The sequence below is a fragment of the Filicampus tigris genome, chromosome 13, assembly GCF_054856515.1.
Source record: "Filicampus tigris isolate MCC_2025a chromosome 13, RoL_Ftig_1.0, whole genome shotgun sequence".
NCBI classification, from domain to species: domain Eukaryota; kingdom Metazoa; phylum Chordata; class Actinopteri; order Syngnathiformes; family Syngnathidae; genus Filicampus; species Filicampus tigris.
Window position 1 is genome coordinate 12874444 of NC_141229.1, and position 20898 is coordinate 12895341.

General features: G+C 40.7%; 2 protein-coding genes across 5 annotated transcripts in view; one reads left to right on the forward strand and one right to left on the reverse strand.

The window, feature by feature from the left end:
- Positions 1-9107, forward strand: part of evla (Enah/Vasp-like a) — a 43109-nt gene extending 34002 nt beyond the window's left edge. For all 3 annotated transcript variants that reach the window (XM_086049537.1, XM_086049536.1, XM_086049538.1), the window contains 8 exons: positions 3378-3616; positions 4579-4694; positions 4802-4829; positions 4950-4989; positions 6165-6225; positions 6301-6358; positions 6981-7038; positions 7537-9107. In XM_086049537.1, the coding sequence (XP_085905663.1) occupies positions 3378-3616; positions 4579-4694; positions 4802-4829; positions 4950-4989; positions 6165-6225; positions 6301-6358; positions 6981-7038; positions 7537-7574 (638 nt within the window). In that variant the 3' untranslated portion in view covers positions 7575-9107. The remainder of the gene's footprint in view (positions 1-3377; positions 3617-4578; positions 4695-4801; positions 4830-4949; positions 4990-6164; positions 6226-6300; positions 6359-6980; positions 7039-7536) is intronic.
- An 844-nt stretch (positions 9108-9951) lies between these two features.
- On the reverse strand, positions 9952-19600 carry degs2 (delta(4)-desaturase, sphingolipid 2). 2 transcript variants are annotated; one of them, XM_086050504.1, is made up of 3 exons: positions 19317-19600; positions 14697-15439; positions 9952-11320 (listed from the first exon to the last, which is right to left on the reverse strand). In XM_086050504.1, the coding sequence occupies exons 1-3, from the start codon at positions 19525-19527 to the stop codon at positions 11177-11179; spliced, it is 1098 nt and encodes a 365-aa protein (XP_085906630.1). In that variant the 5' UTR covers positions 19528-19600; the 3' UTR covers positions 9952-11176. The 2 variants fall into 2 exon arrangements, with proteins under 2 accessions (XP_085906630.1, XP_085906631.1); XM_086050505.1 differs by lacking the exon at positions 19317-19600 and adding an exon at positions 15604-15701.
- Positions 19601-20898: the final 1298 nt, after the last annotated feature.

Consider the following 20898-nt stretch of genomic DNA (forward strand, 5'->3'; position numbering starts at 1 on the left):
GCGAAGTTCTGTTTTTTTTTAGGGATGTTTAGCATGTCTCTCAAAACCAACAATATGGTAGATGCAAATTTGCTCCTGCGCGCAGGTGTCGACGGGTGGGAAGCAACTTTGCAACAGCTCACCTCAGTCATGACAACAGTTGAACGCGCCAGTTCCGCCAGCCTCAGCAAAAAATCGACAATAGCCCTCCTGTATGACAGTCATGGCGGAATGTGCATTTGGGCACTTACCAGACTCGCAATTCCACCACTACCACGTCGCAAAACACAAATACAAAAACAGAGTATAACAGCACCCAACTGTGCCACAGAATTTACACTATATTTATCTAATAACATGACAAAAACAGTTCACATAAAGTACATCATACCAAGTTGCTGATTATTAAATGTGTTCAACGTTTGCAGGTTGCTAAGAAAATGTTTCTCTAGTCAGACTTGACTTGAAAAATGCTGACATTATTTGTGCTGGCCCTGCGAGGTGAATTTGAAAGGTCATTGGTTAAGAAACCGTCTCATTGCTTATATAGTTTAAGTTACATTAGCCAGCACTGATGATTCTGAAGGCCTTTTAGGCAGATTACATTGGCATGGCAACACATGGGCTGAAATCGGATTGGACAAAATATCTAACATTCCCATGCATGTACTGGAAGCAGTACAGCCAAGAGCAATGCCATGAAATGAAGAGAATAGACTGTCAGTGATACGTTCATAAAATTTCATGTGGAAAAAAAATAGATTTATACATTTGGGGGATGAGTAGCAGAGCTGAGTATGTGGGTTGCACCCAAGAAAAAAAGGGAAAAAATCTCTGCCAATGCCAAACATCTTATTCTATGTTATTGACTCTTGTTTGGTGGCTCGGATACTTGGAATTTAAAAAACAAGACCTATTGGCTATTTAAGAAGTTTTCATTTAACACTCAGGAGCATGAAGAAGAACCTTAGAGAGCCACCCTGGCATGATGGCACCTCCACTGCCAGCCTGGTCACACACTGTTGTGGAATGCAATCCCATTTTTCAACCAGTTATTTGTTGCAAGTCAACCAACGCGATCAATCCGATGGGCGGTGGGTGAGGTTGAGGTCAGTTCAGGACATTCAATCCTGTAATCAGCACAGCATTCTCGGCGACTTTTTTTTTGCAAAACGTGGACCCTACGATCCAACTGACGTCAGCAGAATCCGGACTCGTCACCAAACATAATATTCCGCCTTTTAAAAGTGGAATAAATGAGCTTTCCAACGGTGTTATTGCCAAGAAGCACTGTTAGAACAAAGAAAGAACTTAAATCGACCCTTTCTCTGTTAAATCTTTCTTTTTGTACGGTTGAGAACAATTTAGTCATTTTAGCATTTAGTCAAGTCAACCATATTTCTACAACGCAGATCACTCGATGTGCTTGGGGTTAAAAACAAAAAATTGGAATGATTATACAAAATGATGGGCTGAATGACATGAAACCCATCAAAATAAAAAGGACACAAAACAAAGTTGTATAAAAATAAAAATTCAACAAAGTATACCCTAAATACCTTATACAATACAAATATATCTCTTTAGGCCTAAATCATGCTTTCTTACTATTACAACATGCCTGTAATATTGTTCAGCCACTGATTATCTTCACCGACAACATTAGGTAAAGTGCAATCTAATGAGATCCAATGCTAGGGCTATATCGGCTTTCTCAGAGATGACAATATGCTTTATATCAGGGGTCATCAAAATCCAACAGGTAGCCCCCGAGGACCACAAGAGAGTAGCCTGTGGGCTTATTCTAAAAATAGCTCACCAGTGAAGTCATCATTTGACAATTGTCATATTTGCAGAGATTTACAGATGCCAAGTGTTGGCCTGTTGACATTTAGCTGTTTCCTTCCATGTTAAATCATTAAGTCTTCACAGCAGGAATGGGAAATTCCGGTCCTGGAAGTCAAAACCCTGCCACAGTTTTGGCTTTAGTCACAGGTGCTTCCACTCCACTGGCAGGTAAACCAGCGTGGCTGCGGCTAAAGCCAAACTGTGGCAGGGTTTGGACTTTCTGGACCTGGATTTCCCATCCCTGCTTCACAGAGATAAAATATCATTAACTATGAACATATAAGTCAAGATAACTTTAGCAATTTCATTATTTCAATACAGTGTCTTAAAATGGTAGCCCTTCGCGTTAATCAGTCCCCCTGCTTTATATTGTTGGCCTTGGGATTTTGGTTAAAAATAAAAAAGGACTCAAAATTTTGAGTCCCGTTTTGAATTGAACTACTGAAAACACTACTGAAATAAAGTTTTCCTCGATATTAAAATTTTTTGAGACACACCTTTAGCTACAGTAAATAGGCTAACCAAAATATAACACTTGTATGAAGCCTTGCTACCCTACCCCACCGCAGTCGACTTAACGTAGCCGTTTTTCCTCAAGTAGTGGCTGCCTTGTAATTAACCTGAAAATAATTAGCGCCTGGTCCCAAATGGATGCCTCCCCGTTTTCTTTCAAAACAAATAAGGTAACTGTATCTCGTGTCCTAGACTCTATTGTGCACACATTAAAGAGTTAACTGCAGGTCATTTGAGCTCCATTGTAAATGAAAGCAACCACACCTACCGAGGCACAGTCGCTGGCTTTGCCTGTCGAGTATTAAAAGATGATCTTATGCTATGCAAGTGGGATTTTTTGAACAAATATGCATTCCGTTTGCCTCTATGCTCGTATTGCAGTTTTCTGTCCACTTTTAAATATAGATTTTTAAATTTTACTCTTATTTTTACCTGCTTATGTAGTTAAGGCAGAATTTGCGCTACAGCTCTAATTTTGAATCCCACCGAATTGTGCAGTTGTCGACTAAAACACTGTTACCAGCAGGCATTTGTAAAATGCACTCTTAGATTCAATCCTACTTAATTTTTATGTTATTCAATCTATTCTAATTAAAATAATGGGTTCTTTTTATGTGTAGTATTTACTGTATTCTTAATATTCATATTTCATTTTCTATTTAATGTTTAACTTGTTGGAAACTATGAATTAATTCACATTTGCTTATTTTACTTTAAATGTATACTTTCAGTTAAAGTATAAAGAATAAAGTTTGAGTTCACTCATGCGCAAATGAAAAAAAGAGCACTTTAATTCTAAATATTACAATGGACACTATATAAACATGGCCTTCCAACATTTGGTTCCAATACGAGACGAAAAATGACAGTGAAGTAGTTAGAAGTAATTCAAAGTGGTTTATTAGGGAGCCAATCAGTAGTCTGAAAGTCAAACAACACGTGATCTGTTCACCTCCTATTTTAGCGCCCAGGACCCTCGAGTCAACCTTCCAGGGGGGTCGCCGCAGTTAACCGAGCTCTAACTCTGCCCCTCGCAGGCGCCCCTGTTTCCGCAGGTCATCCCGCTATGCTGTCCGTGGCTCCGCCCCCGGCCATGGCCGGCCCCCCGGCCCCTCCGCCGCCACCGGGTCCGCCGCCCCCGATGGCGGTGCCCCCGCCCATGCCCCCTCCGCTGCCCACTGGCGGGGGGCCTCCGGGAGGTCCCCCCGGGATGCAGCAGCAGCCCTCGGGGTTGGCGGCCGCGCTGGCTGGGGCCAAGCTTCGTAAGGTTCAAAGGGTGAGCATCTTTTGTTGACCCTCTGAGCTCTTTGCAAAAATAGTTACGCACATTGTTTAATTAAATTGAAAACATGCTTTGTTTTAGAAATGCGCTATGCTAGCGATCAATTTAAAATCCCATTGACATGCTAATAGGGAATTAGCATCAAGTTCTGGGAGTTATATGCCTTCAAATAGAAACTATTCGCATGGGCATATCTTCTTTTTAATCCGTCAAAGATGAGGTATATTAATAAGGATCAATCTTAACTTTCTTATTCTACTCTTATCTTAACGTATGTACTCTATCTTCTTGCCTAATTGTTGTTTTGTGTTTAATACCAAAGAAACAACAATGATTTGTTCATAAACAGTAATCACAGAAAAATGGCTTTGTAATGCAATTTAATGCAATATTTAAAAAAATATCGGAGTAATAGATGGAAAAATCGATAGAATAATCGAATCTAAAGATTAGTTAGTTAGTGACAGCCCTAATGTATTTCATGCGTGCACGGTAGGTAGCACACTTGCCCCTAGGAGGCCAAGGCACGCACAGCAACAACAGCCGGTATTTATTAATATACTCTGTTGTTTTTTATTGATAGTATTTTAATATAGCAGTACTTGAGTTTGGTACTCATTTATTTCTGGGTGTTCTTTCAAGTTATATTTAAAGTTTTGGTAGTTGAAAGTTTTGAACTCAATGAATAATCGCTTTTGTTGTTAATTGAGGTTTCATTATCAATCAAACCATACCAGAATCGAAGTCACGTTTTTTCAATTCCTTGTTATTTAATGTATTGAATTATCCAATTTGGGTAAAAAGATGTCATTGTAGACAACACTTGCTCAAAATGGCCAAACAAGCTGCAAGGTTCGTAAAATCCAACAAGGCCTGAGCGATAAAACCTCTGATTGTGTTTGCTTTGCGAGGGGAATAAAAGTAAAGTCAACAAAACCTCGGCTTGTGTGCTTTAGGACGAGAGCAGTCCGCCAGGATCGAGCGGCAAAAGTGACTCCAACCGATCTAGTGGTGGTAGTGGAGGTGGTGGAGAGGGTCTGATGCAGGAGATGAATGCCTTATTAGCTCGCAGGTAAAACGGGAGATTTTTTTCTTCCGCCTGATGATTAATATGTTTGGAGGGAGGGGGGGGGTGTTACCATATATTTTGCAAATAATGTCCCGTTTCTTCTCTCTTAGACGGAAAGCTTCAGAGAAACCCGATGAAGTAAGTCTTTCTATTCATCATCCTCGTAATGCAAGATTAGGTTTGTTGTGGAACACTTGAGGAAATAATTACAGGACAACCGTCCGATGATGATGTCAACATTTTCTCTCTCACCTGCAGGACGACTCTGGTAGTCGCGGCCCTGGTCAGAACTCAACAGGTATTTCATGTCTTTGTAAACTACACGTTTTGTACTTCATCTTTTTAAACGACAGTTAGCACAATTTGTCTCACAGTCGAGAGGTTCCGGGTTTTGGTATCGGCTCCAACTATCCTGTTTGGAAGTCGCGCACGCCACTCACATTCCAGAAACAGGTTCATTGACCACACTAAATCATCCGCAAGTGTGACTGCGAATGGTTGTTTTTGCCATTGAGCGCCAACTAGTCCAGTCTGCTGAGGGGTATTCCTGAAAGCAGGTTATGCGAAAACTTGGAGGAAGTTCAACCGGAGACGCGCGAAAGTCTGAATTATTTGGCGCCGAGAGAAATTCTGACTCAGTCACCTTGGTAACACACTCTGAGCACCTAACATGCTTGCTAGCAGGTTTTGTATGCTCAAGCCAGACTTTCTGCTGGTCTCCTCTGACCTGAAGCAAATTGCGAGACTGTTGGGATTCTGTGATCCCAATCTACTGTAACTTGAGGCACACTAAATCTAAAATTATAAGACGGCATTAGGGCTGGACGATATGACTGAAGTGCATTCCAATCGATCACAATTGCCGTGTATATGGGAGTAACTGTCTGCTCACACATGTAAACGAGTTATTCCGAGTGGTCCAAATACTGATGGCATTTAAAACCTAGTCATTGACTACTTATCCCCCTTGAAATAGGCTGACTGACTCATTGCAAGTTTGAAGACACCCGTGATGCTAATTAGAGGACACACCTTGGCGGAACATGTTCCTATGGAAGTGCTTCGCAATTATTTTCTGTTACCAGTACACTTCTGCATAACACTGTATCCTTATTAACATTATAAAACAACAAACAGACCCCAAAAAATTATATATATATATATATATATAGAGAGAGAGAGAGAGAGAGGGAGAGAGAGCGAGAGAGAAAGAGAGAGAGAGAGAAAGAGAACTTCATTTTTTTCAATCTGTAACAGTAAACATTTGTGCATCGATTTGCCTGAAATTAAAAATGAGAAATGAAATGAGAGCACCCCTTCCACATACTGTAGCGGATGTGCAATTAACACGTTATTCTTGTATGGCAAAAAAAAAAGTGTTCCAGTGTTCCACGGGGTCACACGCGCCCTACCTGGCATCGCACCATGAATTGTAAAAAAAAAAATTGTAACTCCCACTTTGCTCCTCATTAGATGCTGTGAAGAAGCCATGGGAGAGATCCAATTCGGCAGAAAAGTCCTCACTGGTGTCAAGGTGTGAAGAGAAAAATACTCTAAAGTGCTTCAGTTAACATGCGAGAGCTGATTTGTTTCTCCTCGTGTATTGTAGAGTGAGACCCATTGGCAGCGCTAGTGAATCAGATACCGAATTTGACAGGATGAAACAGGTTGGTTTTAAATTCTACGTGTCTCTTTTGCTGTCATTTAAACTGGTTAAGTGTGGTACTATTGGAATGTCTGCTCCCTCTAGTGGTACACAAAAGACTCACTGAATTAAATGTTCAAACTTTTTTTTTTAATTTCCTATTTTTAAGTGTAGAGTCAGCGTTCCAGCTGTGATTTTTTTTTTTTTTTTTTTTTTTACATAGTTGAGGTTCAGAATTTAATACAGTGGACCCCCGCATACCCACAGTTTACCACCTGCAGATCACATATATATATATATATATATATATATATATATATATATATATATATATATATATATATATATATATATATTTTTTTTTTTTTTTTTTTTTTTTTTTTAATATTTTAAAATATTTTTTATTTGTTTTGGGAGGGGTTCCATTATTTTCCCCATGTTTTTCATGGAATGCGGATATTGAATGTTTCTCCGCATTTTTGGAATAATTTTCTGGCTTTAATTCCCCCAAAATGCATTTTAATTGGCGTCAATTATGCACAGATTTTTGCTATGCGCCGGCCAGCTCTGTCCGGCACTAATAAGGGGCCCACTGTACAGCCATCCATTTGTTGGAATTAACTCCGAATATGGTTTTCTCATAGGAGATTTTGGATGAAGTTGTACGCGAGTTGCATAAAGTGAAGGATGAAATCATTCATGGTAAGCTGCTTTGAATCTCCGGGTGACATCCTTATCTTGCCATGGTGCAAACAATGCATGAGAAGTGGCTTTGTTTGTGCGTTTGTCTCTAACTGGCGTCTGTAAGTGATTTCACTCTCTCACACTCACAAATCAGTATTAGCTTGCAGATAAATTTTGGTTGGCGATCACGATGAGCTCCTAAAAGAGTACTGCGAGAGTAGTAACTTTTAAACATGGTCAAACTAATAACAAGGTCAAAAATCAATTTGCACAAAACCACATATTAAACCCCTCTCCGTGTCATATTTTGTCCATATGTCATATATGACAAAACAATGAAGCAAAAACATACATCATATCATGGAGTAGTTACAAGGTAAAAAAAAAAAAAAGTTAAACCACATCGAATACACTAAGGAAGTTTTGGACTTTTACTTCCTACCACTGACTTTGCCATGACTTACTGTAAGTGGTGGCCTAAGATGTGTAAGATAACTTTTTCATTGTTTTTGTCAGCCATCAGACAAGAAATAGGTCGGATCAGCACATCCTAATCTCAGCTGAGCGACGTTTGGGAGGAAAGCAGGAGGAGCTAGAGAAAGACGACGAGGAGGAATAGGAAGACGTCGGATGGACACAGGCGGACCCACGAGGGGAACCCCCCACAATGTTCTCTCAATGTTTCTGTGACGTTGCATCGCAGAGATGTTGCGCCAACATTTGAGTCTGCCGGAGAGCAAAGTGGACGGAAAAGAGCGAGGCGAACTCGAGTAGAGGAAGAGAAGATGAACTGTTGTGCTGAGTTCGGTGTTGTGGTTGTGCGTGCGCCTCTCGACTCAAGACTGCCCAGTGTTGCCACGTTTTCTTCTGTTCCGTCTTCAAAAGAAAATATTTTTGGTTTTCTAAGTTTGTACTGTTGTATTATTTAAAAACTTGTGCTGATGTTGTTGACGCTGAGTATTTCAGAAGGACAAACGGAAACTTGCACACCAACTGTGTTAGCCTTTTATACTTTTCTGTTCATTTGATCCCAGACGATTTGTTTAAAACAAGCACAAACTTGGCAAAATGGTGCCGAGCTGATGTTTTGATTGCCATGTTTATACTGGTGTTGTGCGTCCAACGCTTTCTTCCCGCAGACAAGTAGCCACTGAAAATACACCTTCTTCTACACCACCAAGGCCACACCACTGAGCGGCCATCAACTTGGTAAAAATCCCTCAGGGGTGAGGAACCAACGGCCCGCCAGAGCATTTCATCCAGACGAACGTGCACATTGTTGTGTACGGTATCCTGTATTATGACAATTCATTACATTTCGTTGCCAGACTGCGGCCATGACGGAAAAAAAACAAATTCGCAGATAAATGTGAAGCAGTGGGGCAAAATCTGTTGGGCAAGTTTGTCTTTGTCGTTGCCTTGGAGAGAGGCCAACGTGAGCCTGAAATGGCCGCTTCCAACCAAAATGGCAGACTTCCTATATCTTTCCGGGCATGTCTTCTTGAGACTTTTTGTGGGTTTACTCGAGATGCACATATCTACCAAATTTTATGTTGCTAAGGGAAACTGGCTTTCGGTTCTGTATTATGTACATGTCCATTTTTTACTGAAATGGCCCATGAAAGGTTCCCCATCCCTGGTGAACGTTCAGTGGGTGATTTAAAAAAAAAAGGAAAAGAAAAAAAAAAAGGCAGTGTGACCTAACAATGTGGTAGTTTTTCCTCCCTCCTATGTTTGTGACCCTCCCAATTATGCATGAACCCCTGCTCTCTATCAATTAATTTGGTTACATAAAAAAAAGGTGGTGCATTTATAACAGTGGTTTGTTTCCATGATGAATGCCATTCTCTGATGATGCTGATAATGGAAGCAAAGTGGGGGGTGTATAATTTAAAAAACAAACAAATTGAAGGTTGATTGTGGCAATATGCAAAGTTAGCTCAGAAGAATGTGCACAAATGGAATGGTCGGTCAGTGTTATGGTAGCTCAAAGTGTCTTTGCAGGAGTTTGGATTGTTGCACTCGCATTGTCTGTTCTCAGCGATGTTCTCATTAAATAAATAAAAAGATGGACGTAAAAAAAATCATTCAAACAAACACTCCTGTGATGGACATTTCTGCAAATGAAACATACAAATGCAAATTACACACATACATACATATATATATATACATACATATATATATATATATATATATATATATATACATACATATATATATATATACATACATATATATATATATATATATATATATATACATACATATATATATATATATATACACATATATATATATACACATATATATATATATACATATATATACATATATATATACATATATATATATATACACATACACAAAAAAAGATATTAATTCTGATCTGTAATCAATTAATCTATCTTTAATCTCACTTAGAAATTGCTGAGAAACGCCCCAAAGCCTCCAGTCTCTGTATATATGTAACTGTATTCATGATGGATATAATTTTTTCAATTACCCAGTCATTTGCCACCTTGAGCAACTGTTTGGCGCATTTACCAGCAAAGTCCCTGGTTTCTGTTTTCACGACAATCAGTGCAAAATGAGTTGAAGTTCCATGCACAATCAATAAAGTCGGGCCGCTGCTCCTTCACATTGAAAAGAGCCAGTTGATGTGGCTCGGGCATCTGTTTAGGATGCCTCACCCAGGGACGACCCAGGACTCCCGGTTGGCCTGGGAATGCCTTCGGATCCCCCTGGAAGAGTTGGAAGAAGTAGCTGGGGGGAGGCAAGTCTGGGCTTCTCTGCTGAAGCCGTTGCCCCTGTGACCCAACCCCAGATAAGCGGTAGAAAACGGATGGATGGTAATTAATGATTCTTCCCATCTCTAGTTTGGTCAAGGTCAAATCAGTAAGAGAATTATGAGAAACAAAAACCAAGACGTTTTTCTCAGTATCTTATAAAGATGTGTTTATTTTATTTTACATTTAAATAGAAACAACAACATCACAAAATCTTTATGCATAATAGTATACAGCAGGCCGGCCACAGCGTCTGGTCAAGCCGAAGTGTTTCGATTGCTAGCACAATCCATTTGCGCTAAAGAGTTAGCCATCATATGATATGAAACGTTTAGGGACTCTGAACTCGGTTTCTCACTCTTATCATGCTTTCACTGGGGACCACTCCAGTCTCTGCACTTCTAGATGAGATAAGTAAAGTTCAGAGTCATCATGGAAACAGAGTAACATTGGTGAGAAACAAAAAAGCCAGAATGACATTAGTACGCTATTTTGTCTTAGCGCTGGAGTTTCAGTGCTTGTTTTTTTTATTGTGCCATTGAATGCATCACTTAATTGAAGACCCATACACCATGACGTCATAAGTACGTCCAAGTGGTAATAGCTCAGATGACACCACTTAGTAAACAAACCAAGGCGGAGCTCTTGAGAAACCGAGTAAATGTTTTGAACGACGATTTTAGCCTTCTTCTCTACCGCCATTGTTTCAATGTGTGAAGTGTCAAAGGAAAAGACGCTGTTATGTGAATAAGGGAGACAGAACGCCATCTGCAATTTACATCTTAATTGTGAATTGATTCAAAACTAGCCAAACAGGCTTCTCTGTAAAACTATTTACAATACAATCATCCATTCCATTTAGGTTCTGCAGCATTACTTTAGGTTAGGTTTCTTTTTTTTTTTTTTTTAATAAATTTCGGGGTACATGTGACGGCGCAACCCCAAACAATTTTTTTGTCATCGTTTTCAGTTCAAGTCAGTGGTAGCCATTCGCTTTCTGCCACCCGAAAGTACCTCGGCGCCTATTGTTTCCAAACATTATGATAAAGTCTATGAAGGCAAAAGGCTTAAAAATGAAAACATACCATGAAAATGTAGACCTTACAAAAAATAATGTTCACTGTTGAATACTATTAATTGTAGTCTCAAATGGCATGGCTGGCCATCCCACTCTCTCAAGTGGAAATTTGTGCACCGTGAAATACGGAAATGTTTGCGTTCTTTTTAACACGTTCGACCTCTACGGAAAAGACTAAAGAAGCAAGTATCCAGCATTGAAAGTGAACGTCACATGGACCGCGGTAAGAAATTCACATTGTGGCGTGGCGGCGGTGGTGGCCCTTCCTGGGACGAGTGGCGCGTCTGCTCTACTCCTGCTTGCTCAGCTTGTACTCACGCTTGATTCGGGCGTACGGGCCGATGCTGTCGTCGAACACAAAGTCCCACATCACGCGCATCCACGACGTGTGCTGAGGCAGCGAGTCGTAATACTCGGCCGCGATCTGCTTGACCTGGAGAAGCAAACGAGAGGGTCAGGAACACAGACGTTGGAGCGGGGATGTAGACGTGAAGCTCTGTTAGCTTGTTGCACCAATATTTGTGCTCAAGTGCCACATTTCTTTTTTTTTTTTTTTAGGACAGATGGGCCAGCCCATTGATGGATTGACATTTTACATTTTTGACCAATGTAAAATACAGTGACACTTTGGCTTGCAGGTTTAATTCATTCCATAAACAAGGTAGTTAACTTCATTTGATCATACAGTAGTGCCTTGAAATACGATTTTCATTTGTTTCATGACCGCTCATATTTCCCCATTGCAATGAATGGAAATGCCATTAATACGTTCCACCATCCACTCTTAAAAAAAATAAAATAAAATAGCATTTGGTGGGTTTATTAGAACCTGTCGTCTTCGCTTTTTAGTCGCAATGAACCCTTGATGACCAAGGGACATTACATGGTCTTTAATTATTCACTGTCATTGATGGGTGGGAGAGGTTCAAATCCTGCTCCATTGTAAATACCAACTTGGAAAAATCTTTTCCTGATTTTGTCACTTCTGTTGACTGAAAATGGCATCACAGTTGCTCAGGGCTCACTAACAACCAATCACGGTTCACCTGTTTTGTGCCCTGAGTAACTGTGATGTCATTTTCAGTCGGCAGAAAGTGGCAAAATGGCCGCCCTCTGAGATGGCTAAAAGCAGGGTGGATTGTACTGCTTAACTCATGTTCCACAAACACAATATTAATCAGAATGCCGTGTTTCCACTAGTGCATAGAACATATTCTTGTCAAGAAAATGTTGGGGTTGACGTCCCGTTTAACACATTAGAACAGGGGTCTTCAATCCTCTTCCTCGAGGGACGCCATCCTGCCTGTTTTTTCATCTCTCCCTACTGCAACACACCTGATTCAAATGATCAGGATAGTTATCCAGCTTCCGCAGACCTTGATTATTTGAATCAGGTGTGTTTCAGCAGGGAGATATGACAAACAGGCAGGACATCCGCCCTCGAGGAACAGACGCATGCATTACAAGACAAAGCTAATGACATTAAAATATTCCCTTGCCGATTTTATCGTATGTTGTAAAATTAAAAGACAAAGTAATCTAAAACAATCTAATGTCCAACCTGTAATTCGTATCCTCATTGTTGTAAGAATTAGCGGACCAAAAAAGAACTTCTTCTCTTCATTACATTTTGTTTTTTAAATTAAATGGGTCTTCGATTATCTGCATTTTTTTCAACCAAAATCAGAATCCATGTTGGTCGGGCCCTAATCGGGACATCCCTAACTTGTACTGGGTTTCCATCTTGAGATGATTCATCCCCACACCAATTGAGCAAATTTGTTACTTCTTGATACCCAAGAAGTAACTCTCCGTTTCAAAACTGTTGTTGTTGTTCTTAATTCTCCGTATGTGTGAATGTGAGTGTGAGTTGCTTATTTGTCTAAATGTGCCCGGCCATTGTCTGCCCAGTCCAAGGTGTACCTCAATTTTCACCAAAAGTCAGCTGGGCTAGCCTCCAGCTCACCCGCAAGCTTAATGAGGAGAAACGCTATTAAAAATGGCTGACTGACAGTTTCACTAAGCACTGCAGGCGTCTTATTTTTCAACAACTCTGATGAGATGCAAATGCACATGGAAACAGGCGCAAGTTCATTGTTCTAGGGGAGGATGTGGCATTTGAATTTTGAATACATTTAACTGAGGTACACAGTTGGCACGGTTTACTTCACTTTATCTCACATTGTTTCATGTACTTTTGTAGTTCCTTATTAAAAAAAAAAAAAAAAAAAAACAGTCAGAATGTGTCCGTGGTCCAACAGGTTTCGTGACAGACAATTAGTTTCATTGTGGAGGCGAGCTCTTGTCATGCGGCCCACAGGCTTTTTGTGTTGCGGAGGCACGCCAGCGGTATTGGTTAATCAGTTAACCGGTGTGACGTTTCATCAGATAAACATCTTTTTGTTTAGTTTACTCCAAAAGGGGCCACACCTAAGTCACAGTACCAGTCACGCAGTCGAACCCACAAAGTCCGATGGCCGAAAGCACGGTTGTATGGTTTTGACGACACACGCAGACTTCATCCCAGTCAGCGTTGAAAGGAATAACTAAGCTCGTCGTGACTGTGAATTTTGCACGGTCACTATTTACAAGACTGCGCTAGATTCTTTAAGTATTTTTTCCTCCACAGTGCAAATTTTAGCCATCATGTTTAGATGTGGTTTGCTGGTGTTTCCCCTTCGTCCACGCCACTCTCGTGATTGTTTTTTTAAGTTTCCTTCTTCCGGATTCATTCGAGTTGTCACGTCACCGCAAAGACTGAATGACTTGTGATGATATCAAACACGTCTGATATTATCATAAGGCCAAGACTAAGAAAAGACTGATCGGAAACAGCTGAGATTACCATTTTGCACTTACACGAGATAACGGTGAAACTCTAAAACACATGTGAATATGTTCACAGCAGGCCCACTAGTTGAAACACGGCATTCTGATAAATATTGCGTTTGTGGAATAAGTGTTAATCCACTCGTTTTTAGCCATCTCTGGGGGCGGCCATTTTGTCACTTCTATCGACTGAAAATGACATCACCGCTGCTCACATCGACCAATCACGGCTGACCTGTTTTCTGAATCTGATTGGTCGTTGTGAGCAGTTGTGATGTCATTTTCAGTCGATAGAAGTGACAAAATGGCCGCCCCCTGAGATGGCTAAAAACAAGTGGATTAACACTTATTCCACAAACGCAATATTTATCAGAATGCCTGCTTTCAACTAGTGGGCTTGCATAGAACATGTTCTTGAAAAAAAAATTGTTTGCGTTGACTTCCACTTTAACAACACTGCAATCTGTTACCAATCCTCCCCTGTAAAATAAATTGAAAAATAATTCAACAAACAATTCTTCTAATCTCAAAACTATCCATCAATTTGTTGTGCATATGTGATCATATAAGGCGATCACACATTTATATGGGTTCACTGTCGTAACGGCCCTATGAAGGACACCATAGCTACGATGTGGGCCCCGACAGAAAATTAGTTTGACACCCCTGCTCTAAAACTTCCTTTCGATTTTAAGATTTTAGTCTGAGACTTTGAAAATCGTTAGAAGTAAGCCCAGTAGCTAGTAATCAGTTAACTAGTGCAAATGGAAGATTACTGGTGAGCGCAGGCATAGGTCATGAACTTCATCAATCAATTATTTTTTTCATGAATTTATTTGGAGGATTTTAGAGGCCGTTTGAAGTGCTTATTCCATGTTATTTATTTTATTTTTTTTTAATTCCACAAAGATGGCAGCCACTTGTCACATCACTAATATGATGATTATTTAAAAAAAAAAAAAAAAAGACGATGGACTCACCTGAGGTAGCTTACTACCCGGTATGCTTGGGAAGTCGTGGTGCTCCATGTGATAGCCAACATTGAAGGTGATCAAGTTGAGCGATCCATAGTACGAGTACGTCTCGTGCCCCTTCATGAACATGTAGTGCTCGGCTATGAAATGTCCAGAGATGGGGTGCAGTCCCAAACACAAGATGGATCCGGCCATGAGGTAAACCACCGGCTTGAGCCCCCACAGATAGTAGATGACGGCGTCCGCCGCCAGCTGGACGACAAAGTTTTGGATCTCCAGTTTACAAACGGGTTTAGGGTTGACCAGCAGCGGGCGCAGGGTGTAAAAGAACGGCTGCAGGAACAGCCACACAAGCTTCCTGGTCGGGGTGCAGAAGAACCAGCCCTCAAAGTCCGTGGGAATGTCCACGTCCAGCTTGTCCCCGCCCAGATAGCGGTGGTGGTCGATGTGGTACTTCTTGAAGGAGGCCGAGTAAGGCACGCCGATGGGCAGGTTGGCCCACATGGCGAACCAGCGGTTCCACTTGGCCAACTTGTTGCCGAAGGCCACGTTGTGCGAAATGTCGTGGATGGCTAGAGTCAACGAGTGGTTGACGCAGCCGCCGAAGGCGTAGGCCCAGAACAAGATCCACTTCCACGGGAGATCGCGCACCAGGTAGCAGGCCAGGAACTGGGACAGCACCATGCCCGACACCACCCACTTCAGGTGAGGGTCTGGACCCATCAGGGACTTGATCTCTGGGTACTTGGCTGTGGGGAACACACAATACATCATTCAATGGAGAGGTTATTACTTTGGCCATCTAAAACCCTCATGGTCATTTTTAGCAAAAAAAGTCCCACTAGTCCAAACATTGCAACCTGATTACGGTAATATTGCGTTTGTGGAATATGAGTCAAGCAGTAAAATCCACCCATTTTTGTCCATCGAAAAGGGGGGCCCATTTTGACACTTGCAGTCGACCGAAGATGACATCACGCTTGCTCAGGGCTCAGGTAACGACCGATCATGGCTCACCTGTTTTCTGAAGCTGAACCATGATTGGATGTTATTTGAGCCCTGAGCGCTGGGATGTCATTTTCAGTCGACAGAAAGTGGCAAAATTCCCCTCCCTTTTGACGATGTTTCCATTGTAGTAAAAAAAAAAATTTAAAAATTTAAAAAAACATAGACCAAGACCAAGAAACAAAATGAAACTTGCTGTGTGGAGGCAGTGTTTCTTCTCATGGAAGGACGCTGGGAACTCTTTTTTTTTTTTTTTTTTTTTAAATTGGCAAAGGTGTTGCTTTGCTGAGGAACCGTAACGACAAACAATAGAGAAGCAAGGTTGGGTTTGATCAAATTCTCCTTGATTGGAAAGTCAATATTTGAAAGGGTTTGTGTATGTTTGCAGATTTTCACAACTCCCAAAATAAAGTACAGTACTACAAGAAAAAGGAGTTATTGGTCACTTTTTTTGCTTTCAGCCCACTTGTGTTAGATGTATACCTAAATGTCAACATAAATGTGGTATCCAAAAAGTTTTTTTTTTAATGAATACCCTCTGGCAATTCGACCTCATTCAAACACAGACAAAATGGCTTGAAAATTAAACAAAAACTTGAATGGTAACCCAATAAACTGAGTGAAAAGTTCCAAGACATAGTGTGATTGAATGGCATTTCTGTCCCCGAGACACTGTCTGCCTTTGACTTGACCAATCTTTATAGTGTTAATATTTATCTCAATTGCACTTTTTCCAACTATTGTTCATTTTAAGGAATGATAAATAAAACGGATACTATACAAATAACCTCAACCTAAGAATGCATTCATTTGAAGCAATGTCAAGCTGTGATGTCACACTAATGGCCTTGTTTGTTTGCTCTGTTATACAGCCGTGTTGTTTGTATTAGCTTTGTGTACGTTGTCCCACCCATATATGGCATAAAGTAGGGATGTGACTAGTGACTAGTCGTTTAACCGTCTACAATTTATGAAACGTTTTGTATTTTACTATTCGGTTAAACGCGGCATTAAGTATCACGCATCTTGTTCCACAGAACAAGAGAGAGAGAGATAATGGCTCCCCCACCCCCTAAAAAAAATCCTATATTTTTTTGTGTAAGCGTTCATATTACTTTAAAAATGCGACCTCTGTCTTGTCTGCTGTATGAACACATGCGTCGTCAAAGTGGCCCGCCTGCGCAGAAGAAGAGACGACGTCACACCCGACGTTGTGTTTGCGGAAGTAAATGTGGTCCAGCGTGTCGGGGCATTCAAGCGATTAGGTAGCAGGTAGAAATAAATACAGTATTTGGGGGAAATTATGAGGCGAGGCTTTATTATCTCATTTCATGGAGACATCACTAACGATGACGTCACGTCATAACCGTGCGTAAAAAAATCAATCTATCTGAGCCGTGGCTGAATTACTACGATCGCCATAAATGTCCACTCTATGCTTCACGTTTCAAGTGGGATTCAATTAAAGTTAAATAAAAAGTCAATAGTGTTACTCAAGACAACTTTGCAGATTCGAGCCCCCTGCTGCCAGCTCTTTCCCTCCGCTTGCGCGGAGCGCATCTTGGGATCGTCAACTAGGACAACTGGCCTAACATGGTGCTAGCGAATGAGAACCTGCTGGACTGGGAGTCGGTACCATTACTCATTACATTATTCATAATAAATGCCATGCATTGCATTGGAAAATGTATCAGAGATGTATTTCTCTTTCAATTGTTCACTTTTATTCAGTCAGTTGTTGTTACATCAATAGAATTTAAATTAACAAACTGTCCTGAATGTTTGGGCTAAAATAGCCCCTAAAGACACATAACATTTGCCTTTTAAACTTTGATTTCAATACGTATTAAAATTCAAGTTTTCTTCCTTATAGACTAGTCGACTAGTCGCAAATAACATTTGAGACTAGTCGGCGGGCAAATTAGTCGAAATTCCCATCCCTAGCATAAAGTTAAATGAATAACCAGACATCATAAAAACATCGTTTCAACTTCTACGATCTTAGCTCGTTTAGGCTGTAAACTATATATTAGGTGTATAGGATGTGGCAGACATGTTCTGGTTTCATCTGATCATCAATAGCAGATGATTTACTGCACCCAAGCATTGTTGAACTGAAAAACAATTTTCCTGTCAAAATCAGTCAGCGCTCATCACAATAGCCACATGATAATGGGACCCAACCTCTGAAGTAACCTTCTGTATTCTCCACTCCACGAGGCAGAGAATAATCCAAAATGCAGTGCGTTAATATTTAATGGCTTAGAGGTGTCAAGCAACCTATTGTGTTCTTTCAAACCTGTGGAAACGCTGCAAAAACAACAATACTAAAGAATACTGTTGATATTTTTCCGGCCACTACGATCGTACAATTTAGAGAAATAGGTGTTAAAAGTCAAACAAAAACAATATTCGTTGTTGAATATTTAACACGTTCGTAAATATTACTTTAAACTGTAGAGTTAAAGGTTTTTCCAAAATTTGGCCCTGGAATGACCACTTCCATTATAATCATGTCAAATTAGAACAAATTATAAATTGACTACATCACAGAAGGGATTGTTTGAGATTTTTGGAGGTTCACTGTACTGTATGTGATACATTCAAGCAGGGTTTCCCAAATTCATAGCCACTACCCAAAATAATTGCGGGTCCATTTTTTTATTGGATTGCCGACTGTCACTGTTTTATGGATACTCATCCTTACATCTCCTTTAATGAGCATTGGAAAATCAAAACATTCTACAGACTGTCCCTTTAATAGCCGGTTGCATTAACAAATTCACGATAACAGGTGTGGTTCACACACAGAGTCAGCACATAAGACACAGTGGGCACTCTTGTGACCTGTGGTCATTTGACTGCCATATACGCTGTCTTCTCACGCACTACATTGTGTTTGTACGCATGTGCATGTACATTTGTCAAGAGCAGACACAGGGGGAAAGAATAGAGAATATGTGCCTTGTGACCAAGCCAGCTCAGAGACATTATCACGGCTCCAGCTGCAACATGGTGCCATTGTTCATCTCGGGTGAACAGTTTGGGTCAAGCTCCTGTGGGAGTTTTTTTGACAAAGCAAAAAAATGTCAACGGACACATGACAAGTGTTGTTTGTAACTTACAATCGCAATACAGTATCAACAGAAATACGAATATACTAAAAAATGTGTGTGGGGTATCAACAGAAATACGAATATACTAATATACTAAAAATGTGTGTGGGGTACTTATGTCTGTCTGTGTAAATTCACAGTCATCCACATCATGGTAGGTAAGCCACAAATTCTCCTATTTGCAAAATAACTTGGTCTGTCCAAACTGGCACTAATTAATGATCGTATCTAAATTGTATCTTTGCTCATCCATCAAACTTTTGTGAGCTTTTTCGAATGTCAAATATGTCCCTCGGCTTAATAAAGGTTAGGTAAAGAGTGACTTCATGCAGGTATCCCTGGCGGCGTTCACTTTCTTTACATCTATTGAGCAGTGATGACTGGTTGAGTAAGAGCTAGTAAACTGGTTTAACCGGATCAGAACACTTGTATTAGCACTTTTTTTTTTAACTGTTAAACCAAAGGAGCTCTCGTGTCCTTCTTGACTGCGTTATGTCTCACTCACCAAGTATCTCTTTCCTCCTGGCCGTGTGTGGTTGGTCGTTATAGACCCATTCGAAGTCGCCTCTTTCACCTGTTTTGTCCATGTCGTCCTCTCCGGCAGAGTGAATGGAAGCGAGTAAAGTAGTAGAGTGGAGCGAGGAAGTACGGAGTGAGTGTCTGGCCTGATCGGCACCGCTCCAACTAATAGTGGAAGTGAAGAACTCCCCACACATACGCGCAAACACTGACACACCGAGGCCAAGCCCACTCGAGCAGGTAACACGCCGCCATTCAGCAGGTGTGTCAACTCACCTCCCAGACTCCCTCCCTCTTCTCCTCATCTCCCTCGTTGTTGCACTTGCCGCCGCACCTGCTCCAATGTGCCTGTAAACGTATGCTTGTTTTAGGGCGCATAGTGCCTCGAAAATTAACTGTTTTGTTTTTCTGATGCTGCAGGGGGGGGGGGGGGCACAATTTTTCATCAGTGCTACTGGGAGGGCCACATAGGGCCACGCACTTCCCAATCGGGTGCATGGGGAAAAAAATGCGTATGCGTAAAAATAACGTACGAGCAAAATACGTGCTTTCATTTCATTTTTTCATCATGCTTTTCTTTTAAAGATTTACTATGGTAACCCAACAACAAAGGGTTTGAAACAAACTACAAAATATCCACATGCTGTTATTTTTTTTTCAATGCAAAGGGTTCTCGTGCATAAACATGGCCAAATACGGCAAAAAACTGCGGAACAACAAACCAACATTAAGTGTAAGGACTCATTGTTTTTTTTTCACAACTACTCACTCAAAATTGTAATATTATTGAGTACTGTCTGTCCTGCATATCATTCCAAAACAGTAAAATATGATTATGCCTTCTCTAGTAGTATAGGACAGAATAAGACCCGATGTAAGCGCAATTAAGACATGTCTGCCATCTAGTGGTGATATTGCAACTTAAAGTGGAAGTCAACCCCAAAATGTTCTTAACAACATGTTCTATGCAGACCCTTTAGTCGAAACAAGGCATTCTGATTGACATTGTGTTTGTGGAATATGAGTTAAATTTGTACAAATCCCTTTTGCCAACAGAAGCTATCTCCTATGCTTCACAAGATGGGAATACAGAAAGCGGGATCTTCTTTTGCACAATCTCCCTTAATCATCCAGCGACCTGGGTTCTCTCCTCTGCACACTACTCTTTAGCTCCCTCTACCGGGTTTCAAGGGGGCTGAGGTTTAGGGACTGAGATGGTCATGGGAGGAGCTTAAATCTGCGTCTGGTCAACCGTGTCTATTCTCAGTTTGAGTTTGCTTCTGCAATAAAAATTGTATTAAAAATGTATCATTTTAAGTCTTCTAACACATCCCTTAACCAGGGATGGCAATAATTACAGAGGGCATGGTATTTTTACTTGTTTGGTGTTTTTGTTGTTTACTGTTTTGTTTTGGGGATTGGAACAGTGGCGGAGCTAGACTTTTATCCTTGGTGGGACATGGTGTGGCTAAGGCCATCTCAGGACATCTACAAAACAAAAACTTGGAAACACGTTATCAACAATCATCATCCATTTTTATATTGAATCAGATTTGCACAGGCACAGA

Bases quoted from the DNA above. Each gene is read 5' to 3' on its own strand.
- degs2 (XM_086050504.1), bottom strand. From the start codon at position 19,527: ATGTGTGGGGAGTTCTTCACTTCCACTATTAGTTGGAGCGGTGCCGAT. The intron at 15,440-19,316 runs GTGAGTGAGACA...TGTTCCCCACAG, and splicing joins CAGGAGGAAAGAGATACTTG to CCAAGTACCCAGAGATCAAG. The intron at 11,321-14,696 runs GTGAGTCCATCG...TTGCTTCTCCAG, and splicing joins CGGGTAGTAAGCTACCTCAG to GTCAAGCAGATCGCGGCCGA.